Source organism: Condylura cristata, unplaced genomic scaffold (genome assembly GCF_000260355.1).
Source record: "Condylura cristata isolate star-nosed mole 26May11 unplaced genomic scaffold, ConCri1.0 scaffold00028, whole genome shotgun sequence".
In the NCBI taxonomy this organism is placed as follows: domain Eukaryota; kingdom Metazoa; phylum Chordata; class Mammalia; order Eulipotyphla; family Talpidae; genus Condylura; species Condylura cristata.
Window position 1 is genome coordinate 26535318 of NW_004567129.1, and position 17985 is coordinate 26553302.

Below are 17985 nucleotides of genomic sequence, written 5' to 3' on the forward strand. Positions count from 1 at the left end.
GGGGGGGGCGGGGTCTGAACTTCTGGGATCCTAGGGAGCAAAGGACGGGGTGACCCTCATGCCAGCGTCTCCCGAGCCCTTGCCGATCCCTCCGCCTCCACCTCCAGGCGCCGGGGTCGGCCCAAGTGACGGGACTATGCGGGCATCTAACCCTTCACCGCGACCTGCGCACCGGCCGCTGGGAGCCCGACCCTCAGCTTTCGCGGCGGTGTCTCCGGGACCCGCAGCGCGTGCTGGAGTACTGCAGACAGGTGGGCGGGACCTGCGGGGCGGGGCCCTTGGGAAGTGGGCCCAGAGTGGGGAGGGTCGCCCAAAAGAAGCTGGATGTGCACTAGGCATGGCCGGCGAGGTGAGGGGACAAGTCGGCAGGGGAGGCTAGGGGCCGTGGCCCCCCAAAACGAAGTTAGGGTACGGCAGGGCTTGTTTGGAACTGGGTTAGCAAAGCAAAGAACCGCGCAAAGGTTCTCCACGAAAGAAGGTGTGAGTGAAGCGTGTAGCAAAGTGTGCTGGGTGTAAGCGGAGGAGAGGGCCAAGCCAGGCCTAGGGGCCAGCCGGACTGGGGGAAGATGAAGAGCCCAAGCAGTGAGAGCCAGGCAGGTGTAATATAGCGACAGCGAGAGATCAAAAGCCGGGGCTGAAAGGAGGAGGGAACCACCCTCATGGGGAAGGGAGCAAAGGCAGCCAAAGAGAGGGGCTGCGTTTATGGGCAGATGGAGGGTCCTCCGTGAAGCAGGTGGACACAAGGGAGGAGCCTCAAGATGGGGGACTACAAGGAAGAGCTGTCAGGGGGCGTGGCCGTGGGCAAGGCCACCGGCATGTAAGACCAGATCTGGGGAAGCAGTGCAAGCGCAGTTGGCGAGCATGGCTCCGTGGGTTGACTGCCCCAATCTGTCCCCCCAGATGTACCCGGAGCTGCAGATAGCACGCGTGGAACAGGCCACGCAGGCCATCCCCATGGAGCACTGGTGCGGGGATGTCCGGAGTGGCCGCTGCGCCCACCCCCACCACCAGGTTGTGCCTTTCCGCTGCCTGCGTGAGTCACGAGTCACGGCTGGGGGACGGGGCAGGGGTGTGGGTCTCCAAGCGGCAAGGTTCTGGGCCCCAGACTCCTGCCCACTAGTGAACTGGGGGACAGGGTGAAACAGACGCCTCTGAGGATAAACCATCTGGTTCTGGGGAGGGCAAGGCTTGTGGCTGTGGGGTGGTCTCACTCTGGCACCCCCTCCTGTTCCCCAGCCGGTGAATTCGTGAGCGAGGCCCTGCTGGTACCTGAAGGCTGCCGGTTCCTACACCAGGAGCGCATGGACCAGTGCGAGAGTTCCACCCGGAGGCACCAGGAGGCGCAGGAGGTCAGGACGCCTGTGCATTCATCCCCCCACTCCTGAACGCAAGAATTCAACCCCAACACCCTCCTCCTGCAGAACGCAAGTCAGGGCCTCCAGCTTCCTCTTCCCACAGGACAGAACCCCAAATCCAAACTCTCAGCCCATCGCCCTCACCACTCCGGCATCCAGGCGCCCCTTCCTGCCTCTCTGATGTCTCAATCCTGACATCCGGACCCCTCTTCCCGCAGGCCTGCAGCTCCCAGGGCCTCATCCTGCACGGCTCAGGCATGCTCTTGCCCTGCGGTGCCGACCGGTTCAGAGGTGTGGAGTACGTGTGCTGCCCGCCCCCAGCGACCCCTGACCCAGCGGGAGCAGCAGATGGGTAAGCGGGAGGGACGCCCCGTGCCCACCCCAAGGCAAGCCTGGAGGCCTGGGCTTTTCCCACTGCCTGGATCTTGTCCTGCTCCCTCAGGGACCCCTCCACCCGGTCCTGGCCCCCGGGGGGCAGAGTAGCAGCGAGTGAAGATGAGGAAGAAGAGGAACCCTTCCTCCAGCCAGTAGATGATTACTTCGTGGAGCCCCCACGGGCTGAAGAGGAAGAGGAGAGAGCCCCAGCCTCAAGCTCCCAGACCCCTGCAGGGGTCAGTAAAGGTGAGCCAGTCGCCTAATCCCCAGGCCCCTCCACCCTACAGGGAGGATGGACACTGGGGGGGGGGTGTCTTTGGGAGGGACATATGGGGAAGGGGACGGACTGGGGGGATAGAAAGAGTGGAAGTAGTTTTGGCTAAAGTAGAAGTGGAAGAGTTGGCCTGTGAAGAACGCAAATGGTTTGGGGTTACCTGGAAGTAGAGGATTAAGGATTATTTGGGGAAAGCTTGGAGGGGTGCGTTGGAGTCCTAAGCTTTATAAGAACAGACCCACGGCCCTCCCTGGTGGCGCAAGGCGTTACAGTGCAGCACTGTCCACAGCCACTGCAGGGCAGTTCGATCCCTGGCCAGGGAGTGACTCACAGGGCGCAGCAGACCTCTCCCGTCACCCCGCTGCTCCCCTCGGCAGTGGATTTCAGTAGATCCACCTGTTCTGCTCCCCACTCTGTCTCTGGTGAATCCTCTCACTCCTGCGCCTCTGGCCTGTACCCCAGTCTGGTATGCATAAATAAATAAATCTTTAAAAAAAAAACCCGCCCCCTGTCCTGCAATGCCAGGCAGCAGCTGTTGCTAACAGGATGCACAGTGGCCCGGTGCGCTTGGGGACTGAAGCCCTCCAGCAGGAAGGGGCACCTGGAGCCGGCTGCCGGCTGACTCTGCCTTCTGGTCTTGCAGTGACTCCGACCGCGAGGCCCACAGATGGTGTGGATGTGTATTTTGGCATGCCTGGAGAAATCAGCGAGCACGAGGGGTTCCTTCGGGCCAAGATGGATCTGGAGGAGCGCAGAATGCGCCAGATTAATGAGGTGATAATATGGGAGCCCCAAAATCTCCCCCAACATGGAGCTTCCTAAATACCAGGAAATTCTTCAGGGACACACTGAGGCTCCCCAGCCTCCAGCCTGATGACTAGGGATTACTCAGATAAATAGGGATCATCTAGAACCCCACGGAAGTTCCTATGGAAACTCTGGCCAATACACACTTTCATTTTAAATTTCTTCTGAGTCTCCCCCTTTGGGACTCAAGGGCCTGCGGCCTTAAGGAATCTGGAACCTCCAGAATGTGAAACAGGGTGGGTTCTAGGACCCTAAAACTCCCCGTACCCACAGGTGATGCGTGAATGGGCCATGGCAGACAATCAGTCCAAGAACCTGCCCAAAGCCGACAGGCAGGCCCTGAACGAGGTAGGTAGGACAACCCTCAACCCCCGCCCTGCCTGGCCACCCCGCTTACCAGCTCTAACCCGCTCTAACCTGCCTCGGGCCCCAAGGCTACACTTGGCTTTGCTCTTCTTGGTCAGCTTTGCCCTGCTGACGCTCAGATTGGTCACCATTTGCCCCTCACCACCGAGGGCTGGCTCTGGAACCCTCTCCAGACATAGCCCCCCGGTTCCCCTGCAGGGAAACCCTGTTCTTCCCAGCCCCTCTTTGGTGCTCAGGCCCCCACACCCCAGGCCCTATCCCTCCGTTCTTGCTGTTGCTCTGTCCTCAGTAGGTACAGCTTCATGACTTTCCCTTTCATGACTTTCCCTTCTCTTTCAAGCTGCCTTGATGCAGGCCCACCCCTGTAAACACCCCAGGTTACCCCGTTCCTCACTCTGCCTCCCACTGTCCCTGTCTGGAGTAGGCTGGTGAGCCCTGCCCAGGCCTGCACCAGCTTTCCCTACAGGTCACTTCACCTTAGCACAGGCCAGTTCTTGGGTTGTTTCACCCCCAACAGTTTACACCCCAGATGGCCCCCAACCCCCGCAGGCCCAGTGGCCCCACCCCTTCCGGTCAGCCTGCTGTGTGTGGTCAGGACCTGTGGGGTGACGGCCAGGCTTAGTGGCCCTTGCCTCTCCTGAGCCCCTTGACCTGAACTTTCACCACCTTCGCCTCTCCGGCCTCGTGCCGCGCCCCTCCAGCACTTCCAGTCCATTCTGCAGACCCTGGAGGAGCAGGTGTCTGGGGAGCGGCAGCGCCTGGTGGAGACCCATGCGGCGCGGGTCATCGCCCTTATCAACGACCAGCGCCGAGGGGCCCTGGAAGGTTTCCTGGCGGCCCTGCAGGGGGATCCGCCCCAGGTGCGGGGGCAAAGGGGCAGGGGGCGGAGGGCGGATGGACCGGGCGCCTGGGCGACCTTCGTCCCTCCCGCAGGCGGAGCGCATCCTGCTGGCCCTGCGGCGGTACCTGCGCGCGGAGCAGAAGGAGCAGCGGCACACGCTGCGGCACTACCAGCACGTGGCCGCCGTGGACCCCGAGAAGGCCCAGCAGATGCGCTTCCAGGTGCCCCCCCCAGAGCCCCTCCCCAGCTCCCAAACACTCTCGCTCAGAGCCCTGGCTCAGTCCTCCGACCCTCCTTCCTCGCTCAGCGCAGCCCCCTTCCTGCCTGGGGATTCCTACTAGTCCCTCTGGTCCCTCGATTCCTACTTCCCAGCCCCGGAACACTGCCCCCCACATACCTTTGTCCCCTTCCTATCCTGGACTCCTATTTCCTGTCCTCCCCCCACTTCTGTCCCTTGGCTTCCTGCTTCCTTTTCCAGAACCCCCCTCGGAAGCCTTGAACCCTGGTGCTGTCCTTCAGCTCTCCCTCCCCCTTCTCCTTTTCCCTGGACCCCTGTTCTTTGAGCTCCCACTCCCTGCTCCTCTCTGCCAGTCTTCAGTGCTGTGCTCTGAACCCTGCCCCTGAGCTACATGGCCCCTGCTCCACCTGTCGGCCCCTCCTCCGGGGTCCCCTCCAGCCTCACCTCACACTCCACAGGCTGCCCTCTGCACCCTGTCTTTTTTTTTTTTTAATATAGTAGTTTTTTTTTTTACATCATTTTGTGCCTTTTTCCTTCTCAGTTGCAATCCCCGTGGGCTTCCCATCACCAATCACCCGTGTGCCATCACCACAGTCCGGTGCACTCCCCTCCTCCCCCATTTTTTAGTTCATTCCCCACTCCACCACCGTAAAATATCTCTGATATATAGTTGTTCATTATTATTATGGTCCGTTATACTCCTGCTATCAGTGAAACCATCCTGAAACCATCCAGTATTTTTTCTTTTCTTTCTGGCTTATTTCACTAAACATGATCCCTTCCAGCTCCATCCATGGGTTGCTGCAAAAGACATGTGTTTCTTCTTTTTGGTGGCTGAGTAATATTCCACTGTTTATATGGACCACATCTTTTTAATCCAGTCATCTACTTTTGGGCATTTGGGTTGATTCCATGTCTTTCCAATGTAAATAAAGCAGCAATACACATGCCCCCCCATCTTTTATTCTTCATGTCCAGAGTTTACCATGTCTCCTGTGCCCTACCTTCCTCATGGCCCTTTTCCTTCCCCCCACTTCTTTTCCCAGGCCTCTTCTCTCCCTACACCTCTCCTCTCCTTTGGGCTCTGCCTCCTTCTGTTTCCCCCCTGCATAGCCACCCCGGCCCCTGGCACCACTTCCTGCCCACTGACCCCCATTGTCCTTCTGCCTCCACCTGGGTTCGGTTTCCACACCCGGCCTTCACTGCCGGGTTCACCACCTCACTCCCCCATAGGTGCAAACCCACCTTCAAGTCATCCAGGAGAGGATGAACCAGAGCCTGGGGCTGCTTGACCAGAACCCCCACTTGGCGCAGGAACTGCGGCCCCAAATCCGTGAGTGCCCCAGCCCCATTCCACATCCCTGAGAGCAAATGCTGACCCCCAGCATCTCGCACCCCCATCACTTCAGTGTTCCTGTAAAACAACCCCAGAACTCACCGGCTGAAATCTGTCCTTTTCTTTGCTCATAATTCTGCCATCTGGTCTGGATTCCGCCGGGTCTTGCCGGGGGTCCAGCGTGCAGCCATGTCAGCTTGGGTGGGGCCCTTTCTCCGTGAGCCTCTCCCCTGGCCTCTCAGTAGGTAGCTCAACTTCCCACATAGTGGTACCGGCCCCCAGAAATCCAAAAATGGAAGCTGCCAGGTTTTCTTAAAACTTGAGCCCACACATTCTGCTGGCTAAAGTAAGCTGCCAGCCCAGCCGGCCTCGAAGGAGGGGCTCACAGCGCATGCACACTGAGCGTACGACCTACGGCCCCGCCGTGACCTCCTGCTGGACGGCTCGTGGCTAAGCTAACTCACCTGCTTTCCAGGCCATTTTCTTGTTTTTAAAACATTTTACAAGGACAGGTTTATTAGCAACAGGAGGAAGAAAAAGAGAAACACCTGTGCCTGTCCGAGGCGGGCAGGAGAGCTGCTATTCCTGCAGTGCCCCTGAGGCCATTTTCTTGCAACTTCAGCCACCATCCTCCCTACCCAGGGCACCTCCACGCAGCGCTCCCTGTCCCCAGGTCTTGCGCAGGGTGCTGCCACCCCTCTCTTGTCAGCGTGCCAGCTGTTGCCCCAGTCACAGCCTCACCCACCTCCTGCCTGTCCCCCTCAGAGGAGCTTCTCCACTCTGAGCACCTGGGCCCCAGTGACTTGGAAGGCCCCGCCCCCGCGGGCAGCAGTGAAGACAAGGGCGCCCTGCAGTCTCTGGATCCCAAGGACGGTGAGTTACCCCAAATACAGTAACTGCAGACTTTGGTGGATAGCCCCCCACCTGATGCTAGTCCCCTAAAGTCTAGGGGTGTCACAGCCAGCACAGTGAGTAGGAAAGGATGGAAAGGAATATGAGGTTGGGGAGGCCTCTGTAGGGTCCTTGGTCCTTTTTCCTTGGCCCCGGGAGGGTGTTTCTCCACCCTTTCTTCAAAGCTGCCCTGCTCTCTCCACTGTCCCACCTGCCTTGCCTGCTCTGACGGCCAGCAGACTCCCCTGTGGCTCCTCCAAAGGTGAGCACCTCACAGAGCAGGCCCCAGCCACTCCGTCCCACAGGGTCCCGGGAGAATGGAGAAGGGCCCATACATGGGAGCCCAAAGTTGTTGGGATGGAGTCTAGTGCCCCTCAGACCCCCCTCTCAGGGCAGGGGTAACACCGCTCTGGACTCTCAGGAATGAGATAGGACTTGTGGGGTAGGGTCCACAGAACAAGATGCTACATCCCCTGGGAAAGAGAAGATGTCTCCCCTGGAGCAGTATGAGCGAAAGGTGAGTGTGGGCTCCTGAGGGAGGACAGGAGAGGGCTGGGCTCCTAGGTCTGAAGGAGAAGGGTGCTAGGGGTTTGGATTCCTTGGTCTGAGGGAAGAGGGGACTCAGGGCCTGGGCTTCAGGTTTTAGGGAAGAGGGCTGGGGGTGCCCTCTTCGGGGCAGAGGCTGGAAGAGGCTGGGGCCCTGACTTCTGGGGCCCTGACACCTTCTGCTCCCCCAGGTGAATATGTCTGTTCCAAGGGGTTTTCCTTTCCACTCATCAGAGATCCAGAGAGATGAGCTGGTAAGAGGAGGAATATTCTGGGTCTGTCTAGGGGAAGTGGCCAGGTTGTGACTCCCAAAACACGCAGAGCCCTGGTGAGCCTCAGAGATGACCCCTGCCCCACCTTCCCTTCCTGCAGGCCCCAGCAGGGACAGGCGTGTCCCGGGAGGCTGTGTCTGGACTACTGATCATGGGAGCAGGTGGGGGCTCCCTGATTGTCCTCTCCATGCTGCTGCTGCGCAGAAAGAAGCCCTATGGGACTATCAGCCACGGAGTGGTGGAGGTGAGAGGCAAGGAGGCGTGGTATGGGGAGGAATTCCAGGATCTGGCAGGGTGGGGCTGTGAGACCTGCAGAGATAACTCTCCGCCCCACGATTGCTTCCCTGCTCCCCCTTGCAGGTGGACCCCATGCTCACCCTGGAGGAGCAGCAGCTCCGTGAACTGCAGCGTCATGGCTATGAGAACCCCACCTACCGCTTCCTAGAGGAACGACCCTGAACCAGCTCCTGTCACCCTTTGGCTGAGTGCTGGAAACCCAATTCCCAGCCCGGGGGAGGGGATCTTGAAAAAGTTCATTTCACACCCTTTGTAAAGGGGCTGGAAATTCTTATTTCCCCGTTCCAATTCCAAATTCCATCCCTAAGAAATCCCCAGGTATTCCTACCTGTCTCCCTGCTTGGGACCTCATTTTAATTTATTTTGTACGTTAATTTATTGTTCTTAAAGTGACCTCCAGTTTGGTTCCAGTGTCTGTTGTTCCCTGGAATTCACCCGCCCAGTGTCCCCCATTAACATCCCAATAAAATCCTCTTACTCACCTGGCTTTCCTGCGTCTCTGGGGGGAGGGGAGAGTTCGGAACCGCAAGCGCTGTGATCGGAGCTCGGGAAGCTGGTGTCCAATCCAGCCCGAGCGCTTTCGCCTCTTTATATGCAGCACGGACTTTTAAATCTGGGCGGGGCCTACGCGAAGGGCGGGGATTGGCGCACCCGCGTGGCCGGGAGCGCTGGGATAGGCTCTCCCACGCACCCGGGAGCTTTCCATGGTGCTGAACTGGCTGCGCCGTCTAATCCCCTCTCCATTGGGTTCCAGGCTGAAGCTCAAGGCGGCTGGCACATTTTCCCTGTTTTCTATTGAACACTTGTTCCCACGCACATTCACACACAGCATCCACCCGCAACCTGAGCTCCTGATAAGGGACTGGGACTCTTGAATCGCTCTTCCCTTTCCCAGATCTTCCCTTCTGGGGGAGGCCATCGGAATCTCCCTAACGGGTAGACTTTCCTGCCACACATCCCATAAAGACTCTTGGATGTGTGCAAGCCCCTAAAGAAATGTATACCCTCGCCATCTTCTGACCTGTTGGAGTTAGCCCTCTCTCTATGCCGTGACCTGTTCCAAGAGTGTTGGAAGAAGAGTTTATGGGAGTATGTGTGGAGACGTTAGAAATGTGCCTCCCACTTCACAAGTCTTCACTGAATACATATGAAAATAGCACGGCTGCCGACACTCATGGCACTCCTCCTGGGCCAGGTATAGTTTGGAACCCTTTACAGTCCTTGCATACTTAATCATGATCTACCCCATCAAGTTGGTACCATAACTATCCTCGTTTATAGACTGGAGAAAAGTAGGTAAGAAGTTACAGTATTGGGCCCTCCCTAGTGGTGCAGCGAGTTAAAGCAAAGCACTAAGAAGCTAAAGCCGCTTCAGCATGAGTTCGATTCCTGCCCCGGAGGGGACCCACAGGGCACAGCAGACCTTTCCTGACCAACCCGCTGCTCCCCTCAGCAGTGTACTTCGTTAGTCGACCTGTTCTGCTCCCCACTCTGTCTCTGGTGAATCCTCTCACCGCCCCTGCACCTCTGGCCTGTACCCCAGTTCTGTATGCATAAATAAATCTTAAAAAAAAAAAGAAGTTACAATATATATGCCCACTCTACCTAGGAAGGGTCAAAGCTAGGACTTCAACCCAGGCAACCCTGGCTCCAGTACTCACACTCTCGGCCATTTTGCTAACCCGCAGTCTAATAATTCCAGGCTGTCCTCTACGGTGTTCAGGTAGTGCACTGCAAAATTCCAAGCTCTACCACTCACCTCCACTCACATGTGAATCTGTATTTTTACCACAACTTCCCTGTAGGTGGCAGTAACGTGCCATGTTCTAACGTCAGCGGGGCTGGGCTGTTTTCTGACAGCTTGAAGAGGAAGCATCTAGCAAAAGGGAGATAAGTTTCCTCCGAGAGCCCAGTTTGCAATATCATTCTGAGATCAGTTACACCTTCAGGTATACTCTACCAGAAGTCTATGACTAATCTACCATAGCTTGGGGGTATGTGGGGGAAGCTGACTTTGGTTTTTCACAGCCAACAGTGATGAAAAAGCTAAGTGTCAAGCACATAGGAAAGGAAATGAAAGGCCCCATTACTGAGTATGCTGACACATGACTCCTTAGTAATCTTTACAATTGAATCACACTACTTGGAGTAATTAATTTTAAAGCTGTTATTGCTTAAACTCTAATAGGAAAAATAACTTTGCTATTGCCCTTTTGGTATTCTGTGCCCATAAATCCTCCTTCTTTGCTATTGAAAATGATTTGTTAATTATTTTAATAATGCCACGTCTCTTAAGAGACATTTTATATCAGATGTGCATGTTAATAGTGTCTATCTCATGTCAACAGAAACTAAATTATCAGTGAAAAGAAATGCCACTTGCTGCAAAGAAAAAAGTGCAGCAATTAAACTATGTCACACAATTGGCAGTAAGATAGACTCCAATTTTCTTAAGAGTTGGTGAAATACAACAAATCCCTATGAAATTTTCACGGGTCAATTGCCACTATGAGTCATGTATGTGCTTGAAGCCCCCAGATAACTCTCCTTCTCCAGGATTCACACTCCTGTGCAGTGGCCCCCTCCCCACTGAGCTGAGCTTGGGCACATGGCCTTTGACCATGGCATGACAGCAAGCATGGGGGGGGTGTGGGTAAAGTGCAAAGCTGAGACTCATTTTCTAGGGAAACTGCCTCATGGAGCCACCTGTGAAGAAAACAGTCTATCCCCTGGCACCAGGAGTTCCAGCCATCACCACAGAAATACCAGGAAATAGTGAAGCTGTCTAGCCCACTTGGGCCTCCAGCTGACCTCAGCCACACATGACAAAGCAAGACAGCCCAACCTAGCTTGCAGATTCATAAACAAGTGGTAATTGCTTAACGGCTTAACTTTCTTATTTTAAAGATTTATTTATTGTGCATTCAAGAGCTGGGATATAGGCCAGAGGTGCAGGGTGTGAGAGGCTTCATCGGCGGCAGAGTGGGGAGCAAAACAGGCGAACTGACCGAAATACACTGCTGAGGGGAGCGGCGAGCGGTCAGGAGAGGTCTGCCTCGCCATCTCCCTGGCCAGGGATCAAACTCATGCTGCAGTGACCGCTGATAGCTTCATAGTGCTGTGCTTTGACCCCGCGCGCCACCAGAGAGTGCCCTAAAGGTTAACTTTTGACGTGGAAGACACTAGCTTATGCCGAAAGTCAGTTGTTTTGTGCATGAGAGACTAAGCAGTGGAGGGCTTGGAGGGGTGGGGGTTCTTTCAGTGGTGAGACTTAAGATAGGGCACAGCCATGGGGCAGGTGTAGTTTGGTTTCCTCAGAAGCAGACACTGAAGCAAGGATTTGAAAACATTATTTGGAAGTGAGGTGGAGAAGGTGGGGTGGGAGCCGGGAAGGGACATAGCAGCCCCGCAGGCATGGGGCCCGGTGTGGGGAGCAAGTCACACACCCCTCCGAGGTGCCCACAGGGAGGTAAGAAACCTGGAGAATTTACACCCCATCTCTTATCAGTCACCGGTTGAGGGCTGTGGGGCTGGGAAGTGACATGAATTGGAGTTTAAGGCTTGTCACTCTCAACCCAGAGCAGGGCGGTCACCCTGGCTGGAACGCCCACAAGCAGAGACTCCTGTGCTGGCTTGGGAGTCAGGCCAGAGATGGCGTGACGGGGCAGACCAGGTAGCCAGAGCCCCACATCCACACAGACCCCTCAGGCACCCGTCACCACTGCAGCAGCGGCCCCAGAGACCAGACAACAGGCGTAATTCAGATGGTGTTTAATAGGAATTTCGGGTGGGGATGGACTCACTGGAAATGCTGGGGTCCCAGAAAGGCGCAGCCTGAGTTCTGAATCAGAAAGCAGTAAGCCTGAGAGAGCCCCTCCTCTGTTACAGGGAGAAGGACCCGAAAAGTGTGGGTCCCGGGGAGGGTGGGGGTCATCTAAGCTCTACCAGAATGGTATTGGGAGTTGTTTTGGGGTGCCTAGGGTATCATGTAGGTAAATTACGTCTTGGGTTCCAGGTGTGAAGACATGAGTTAAAGGAACTACAAACAGACCCCGATGGGGCAAGGGTTAGGTTCCAGGGTGTTTCACAGAAACAATCAAGGGGACTCGATTTCACAGAAATCATCAAGGGGATCCTTGTGAGTGGGGGAGGGGTAACACACTACCCCAAATATTGGGGACGGTTCACCCCCCAGTAGCCATTTTGGGGTTTTAATGTAAGACCCCAATGGCAGGATGTTCCATACACATCACCAAGGATTTGCAACATTCGCATACTCTGTTTGTACCACAGGACATTAGGGACTGGAAAAATCAGTCCAGGTTCTGGGTTTGAGTCCTAAGAGGACAGACCTGGGGTGCCACGCGGCTCCTCTTCAGTAGCTGCCGGAGCTGTAGACAAGACAAGGTCGGGGAGAAGTGTGGGAGGTTAGAAGGAGGGCAGGGGAGGCAGAGACTGCCAAGTTGGGGGCCAGGGGGGAGAAGCTGCATGGGGCTGGTTGGATGTGCACGTTAGAGGCTCAGCGTCCCGATGGGCTGGAGGCGAAGGGCTGGGTCCCCACGCTGAGGAAGGGCCCGGGGCCAGCATGAGGGTAATGGGAAAGGGGTTGCGGGTTGGGGTTAGCGATGAGGAGTGGGGGTCGAGGGTAGGGGCCAAGGTCACATTTGGAGGTCAGGACTCAGGGGCGGGGGCAGAGGGCTGGAGGTCAGACTTGGGGAGCAAATGCCACGCCCTAGGCCAGGGTTCAGGGCTGGAGACAGAAGTCATACTCTAAGGCAGGGCTGATATGGAGGCCAGGGGAAGCCCCACGATGCAGGACGGGATCAAATACTGAGGTCAAAGGTGACATTCGGAAGTAGCACTGGTCGAGGGTCAAGATCGCCTGCTAAGGCTTTAACCCACCCTCTAATGTCAGGAATGAGAGGGGTCACGGGCTACTCTGCCATCAGGGTGGTCTCGCAACTCACCCCCTCGGGGCCCGGCCCGGGCCGCAGCAGGTGGACAGGCTGCTCGTTCTCCAAGTTGCGCAGTGTGGGGTCTGCTCCAGCTGCCAGCAGGCGCCTCACGATGGCGTCCTGGGTCGGCCCGGGGGGCAGGGCGGCCGCCATGTGGAGGGCTGTGTTCCCATGGGCCTGGGAGAGACGGAGGTGTGCTAAGGACTCACGCAGCCAGCCGGGGTGCTGCCACCCGAACCCCTACCTTCACGTCCGCACCCCAAGTGCTCCCATCACATCCCGTACCCCCACACAGCCACACCCCTCTCCATGCCCTGCACTCTCTTCCCAGCGGCCATCCCCATCTTGCATGGTCCCTGTGCGTCACACAGTGTCCCCTCAGTCACAGGACTCCCGACATCCCACTGCCCTCTTGCTGCACCTCACACGCACTGCACAACGCAAGCGAGCCCCCCCCCCGCCCCACCTTCATGTTCACAAAGGCCCGCAGGTCTCCCCGGGGCAGTTCCAGCAGCAGCTGAACCAAGGCAGGGTTGGCGGCCTGCACGGCCAAGTGCAGGACTGTCTTGTTGCTCTTGATCTCCTGTAGGGAGGGATGACAGAGGTCAGGCCAGGCCTCACACCCGGCACCCTCTCCCCAGGGTGGTTCCCGCCCAGGCGCCCCCTCTCCAGCGGCATGTGCTGTGCACTGCACAAGAGTTGAGCATCCAAGGGGCTGTTGCTCACATCACACACATCACAGAATGTGCATTTACCATGACAACTGTCCAGCCCAATGTCTTTGAGAAAGAGATTCCTAATCTTCCCAAGGGACTCTCTGGGCTGGCAGCGAGCCTGGACACCCCATATTCCAGTGAGAACAGTAACAGGCACACCCACACCCCACATGGACTGTTCTTTATCTACCGGAGGGGGCTGGGCAGCACCCATTAGTGGAATAACAAAACCTTTCTCCAGTTCCACACAGACCTAGCTGTTCTCTCTGTATTTTGAAGCAAAATACATTTCATTTTCCATAATGAAACTCTGGGGTGTGTCTTAAAAGGGGTTAGTAATGATAATGAACATCAAAAAGGTAGGACCACATTAGGCAGGACCACCTAGTTGGTTCACCAAATAAGTCATGAAAAGAAAACAGAGAAGCACCTCCATGGTGGCACAAGGGGTTAAAGAGCAGCGCTATGAAGCTGGCCGCAGCCACTGCAGCTCGAGTTCGATCCCCGGCCAGGGAGGTGACCCACATGGCCAGGCAGACCTCTCCTGTGTCCCTGCGCCTCCCCTCAGCAGTGGATTTCAGGGGATGCCTGTTCTGCTCCCCACTTTGTCTGGTGAATCCTACTACCCCAGTAGGATACATACCTCTGGACTGTACCCCAGTTCTTATATGCATAAATAAATAAATACATCTTTTAAAAAGAAAAAAAAAAACAAAACAGAGATGGAGGCTTTATGGGAATCTTGGGGTCTTATTAAAAAAAAAAAGAACGTAGGTCACTTTGGAGCCAGATGAGAATCTGAACACAGGATATTATGAAATTGTTAATTTTTTAAGTTTGGAATAATTTTTTAAGTTTGGAATAATAAGGTTGAAAGAGTAATCTTTTAAAGATACACAAGTGTTCAGATAAAATTAATAACTTAGATTTGCTTAAAACAGAGGGATGTTTGGGGCAGGATAGGCTGAACTGATGATTATTGTTGTCGGATATGAGGAGTTTGCTGTGCTAATTCTTTCCTCAAAACTCTTTTTCCTGAAAAACCCAAATCATTAAGTGGATATTTAATCCTCTTAGCCAGCCAGTAAGTGAACTACGATCAGGGGAAGGGAGAAACACCACAATATGTAAGAATAGAATTGTAAAGAGCAGGATTCAGAAGTCAGAAAACTTGGATTCTAATCCCTTCTCGTAAACTGACACGCTGTAAGATTTCTCACTCCTGTGCCTCAGTTTCCCCACCAGTAACTAAGCACACCTGTCAAAGTGCATTTGTAGGGAGCTGATAAACCAGCCTGTAAAGCTCAGTGCTGGATGAAGTCAGCGCTTGATAAACAGACCAAGATCAGTAATAGTATTTCCACTGAGGCAGAGAAGTGTAGGGTTCCAGGTCACACCCCTGGGAAGGGGGTGCCCGCCCCTACCCGAAGCCCCCGAGGCCCGGGCTGTCCACTACCCAGCTCACCTGGCTCGTGTGGTCAGCACCCATGTGCAGCAACATCTGGACGCAAGTCAACCTGTCTCGGGCCTGGGTGCTCAGAGCCAGGGGACCTAGGTCGGGCGGGTGCATAGCGACATTGAGGGCCAGGGTGGCTGTGTGCAGCGGGGTGAGGCCTGCAGAATGGAGGCGGTGAGGGCGCTGCGTCTGGAGCACCCCCTCCCACCAGCCCCACCCGCCGCCGTCCAACTTACCCTCGAAGTCTCTGGCTTCTAAGTTAACCCGAACCCCTGAATTGAACACAGCCTGGGAGGGAGAGAAGGCAGAGAGTGCTGGGTGAGGGCCTCTTCCGTCCGTGGAAGTTGGGGTCTAGATCGCCAGCCCACACCCTTCACGCCACATGCAAGTCATACCGAGAGGACGCCTGGGAGCCCATAGGTAGCAGCCACGTGTAAAACGGAGCGTCCCTGGTGGTCAGTGGCGTTGGGCTCTGCTCCCAGGTTCAGCAGGTCCTCCACGATCAGGGGCTGGTTGGCAGCTGCAGCCACCAGGAGCGGGGTCTAGGGGTGACAGGAAGGTCAGAGCTCAGGCTCCTCCCGCTGAAAACCACAAATCCCAGCCCTCTGCTTTCAGATCCAGCAGGAGTCCAGGCGCCAGCCCTCACCTTGCCCTTATGCTCACGAATGTCCAGACGTCTGTACGCCTGAAGCACCTCAGCTGCAGCATATGCTGCCCAGCGCAGCCCCCGAGCCGCAAACAGGTGCAGGAACCTGAGGACAAGAGGGGGGCAGCAGTGAGCGTGGCCAGCCCCCCCACCCAGCTGAGCCAGGAGTCCGCAGACTCCATGCCGGGCCACTCCCTAATACTCACGTGTCTCCTTCCTCATCCTGGGCCAGCAGCTGTTGGGGCCCCAGGGCCAGCACGTGAGCGCGAGCTGTGTCCAGGGATGTGCTCGTGACCACAGGGGGCAACTGTGGGGGACCAGTGGGGAGTCCAGAACCCCTCCAAGATCCTGCCTGTGACAGGGAAGGTTCTGTATAGAGCCGGGTATCCAGGGGGTCCTGAAGGATGCCAGTGGGGGAGAGTTAGCCTTTAGAGAATGCGCTCCCCTCTTTCCGACCCTCCACACATATACAGAAGTCCAGGGGGAGTGGCTGGGCCTCAGTTTTGCCCATCTGAGGAATGGAATCTTAACACCATCCCAGGCATCTCAGATGTGATGTGAGCGTGACTGGGAAACTTAGGGACCCCTCAGCCTCTTATTCCCACTCAGCAGCTCACCTCCATTCCCAGGGAAAATGGACACTGTCTCCCTGGGTCCGAGGGCGGGTAGAAGTCGGGAGTCAGGAAGCCTTCAGCGGCAGAAGCAGGGTAAGGGTAGGCGCTGTCTGGGTACGTGACATTCGTGCTGGAATCCCAGTCTGGAAAGCCTGTTGGGGGAGCCAGGCTGCCGGGTCCAGACCCCACTGTCTCCTGGTGTGCTGGGTAAGGCGTGTGGCCTGCGTGGGAGAGGAGAGCAGGGAAGCCTGGTCACCAGAGTCAGGGAGCCACAGCCAGGGCCGCAGGACCTGGATGGGGACCCGGATTCTCCCCAGGTATGGAAAGCTAGTACTTCCGTGACACACGGGGAGAGAACCTAGAATCCTGCAACCCCAGGAGCTAGATGCCTGGACTTCTGGGACACTGAGAGGTGTCCTAGCTCCAGGACACCAGGAGGCTGGGAGTCTTGGGTCCCTGGTACTCCAAAGGACATCTGCAAAGACCACTGGGCTCCAGAGAAACTGGGAGATCAGATTTCTAAGGGGTCCCAGCAGGAACCAGATGGGGTGTTAGTGGCTTTAAGGGAAGCTAGAGAAAGGAGCAGAGGGAACCAGATGAGTTCCCAGACTTACCAGCCTCACCCTCACTCACAGACGGGGTCAGGGACTGAGCCAGGGACGCCGGGAACTGTCCCTAGAGGCAGAATCAAAACGGGGCAAGGTGAATTGATCTGGTGCTTTCTCAGCAGCCATCCCCACCTCCAGAGCATCTAATGGTGCATCTCTCCCGCTCGCAGCTCTTCAGCAGGCCCTGCCCAATAGGAGGCGCCGAGAGAGCTGCAGTTTACAGGGCTTCTTGGCTCACCGGTACCCCCCCAGCCGCAGGCTGCTGCTGGCGGCGCCTCTGTTCTTCCAGGAGCTTCTTCACGGTCTGCGATGGGCAGTGGCTGCGCTCACTGCGGCTCACTGTCGGGCCGGGGCGGATAGGAAGGAAGCAATCAGCGGCCCGAAGTCACCCAAGGGAGCCGGGGAGTGGATCTGAGCAAACTCCTTGCCCTCCCGCGCGGAAAAACTGGCACCCACTGAAGCGGCCTGAGAACTCAACTCCAAAGCCCATCTAAGATTTCGGGTGCCGTGGCCGCCTCCGCCGTTTCCTTCCCTTTGCTCCGCGCTTTCCCCATCTGACCTAACTTTCCACCAGCGTCGTGGAAACTGAGCAAGGAGGCGGCGGGCGCCCCTCTGCGATCCCGCTTCCACTTTCTGTGAAAATCACTCTCCGGAGATGCACGTCCAGTGCCCAGCCTCTCTTTACCCCAGAGGCTGATACCACTTGCTCAGGAAACCGGGCGTCCACGCTCCAACCCCGCTCACTCCGCGAGGCACGACCCACGGTCCCCGCACCCCGTCAGGACCCAGCGCTCCAGATCCCGCCTCGGCTTCCCACCCCGGAGTCCAGGGCGCAGGTCGCCGAAGCGGAACCCCTCCTCCCCCGGACCCCGAGTCCGCGCCGGACCTGGGACTCCCAGTTTCCGGGTGCCTGGTTCCCACCGCCCACGCCGGCCCCGAGCCCCAGCGCTCGCCCACGCGGCCCGGGTTCCGGCGGGGGAAGGGTTAAGCGGGGGCGGGCCGGCTCCGAAACAGCGACGCGCTGACGTCACGGCGCTCACGCAAGGGAATCTTCCATTCCTCCGCCCCCGCCCCTTCCTCTCGGCAGGTGGCGGCCGAGGCGGGGCGCGCGGCCGAGCGTGGCGCAAGTGGAATCCCCGCACGTGGGGAATTCCTGATCTGCTCGGGCACCCTGGGCCAGGCCGGGCGGGAAATCCCCGGACGGGGACGGGGTCCCGGCCGGCTGGGACCCCTGCGGCCGGGCGCCGGCCGTCCGCGCAGCGGCGGGAGGCTGCTTTTAAACAACCACGCCCCCCAAGACTCCTCCCAGCCCCTTTCTGGCTCTCGGAGTCGGGCCGCCAGCCCCCTCCTCCCCCAGGACCCAGGGGTCCGGGTCCTCAGCCCTTACAACGC

The 17985-nt window shown here is 57.1% G+C and overlaps 2 protein-coding genes across 2 annotated transcripts; one reads left to right on the forward strand and one right to left on the reverse strand.

Moving 5' to 3' along the window:
* Positions 1-21: 21 nt before the first annotated feature.
* APLP1 (amyloid beta (A4) precursor-like protein 1) lies at positions 22-8080 on the forward strand (the record flags this gene model as incomplete). Its single annotated transcript, XM_012730488.1, is given in 16 exon segments — positions 22-99; positions 102-251; positions 901-1033; positions 1237-1349; positions 1574-1707; positions 1798-1976; positions 2648-2778; positions 3085-3159; positions 3879-4037; positions 4111-4239; positions 5490-5589; positions 6358-6465; positions 6930-7000; positions 7221-7283; positions 7402-7545; positions 7662-8080. Coding segments are annotated over 16 exon segments (1866 nt in total), but the record flags the coding sequence as incomplete, so codon positions are not given.
* Positions 8081-11353: 3273 nt separating this feature from the next.
* NFKBID (nuclear factor of kappa light polypeptide gene enhancer in B-cells inhibitor, delta) lies at positions 11354-17083 on the reverse strand. Its single transcript, XM_004690277.2, has 12 exons — positions 17050-17083; positions 16832-16932; positions 16600-16660; positions 15989-16206; positions 15578-15723; positions 15372-15477; positions 15121-15267; positions 14962-15013; positions 14735-14883; positions 13020-13136; positions 12566-12730; positions 11354-11989 (listed from the first exon to the last, which is right to left on the reverse strand). The coding sequence occupies exons 1-12, from the start codon at positions 17081-17083 to the stop codon at positions 11912-11914; spliced, it is 1374 nt and encodes a 457-aa protein (XP_004690334.1). The 3' UTR covers positions 11354-11911.
* Positions 17084-17985: the final 902 nt, after the last annotated feature.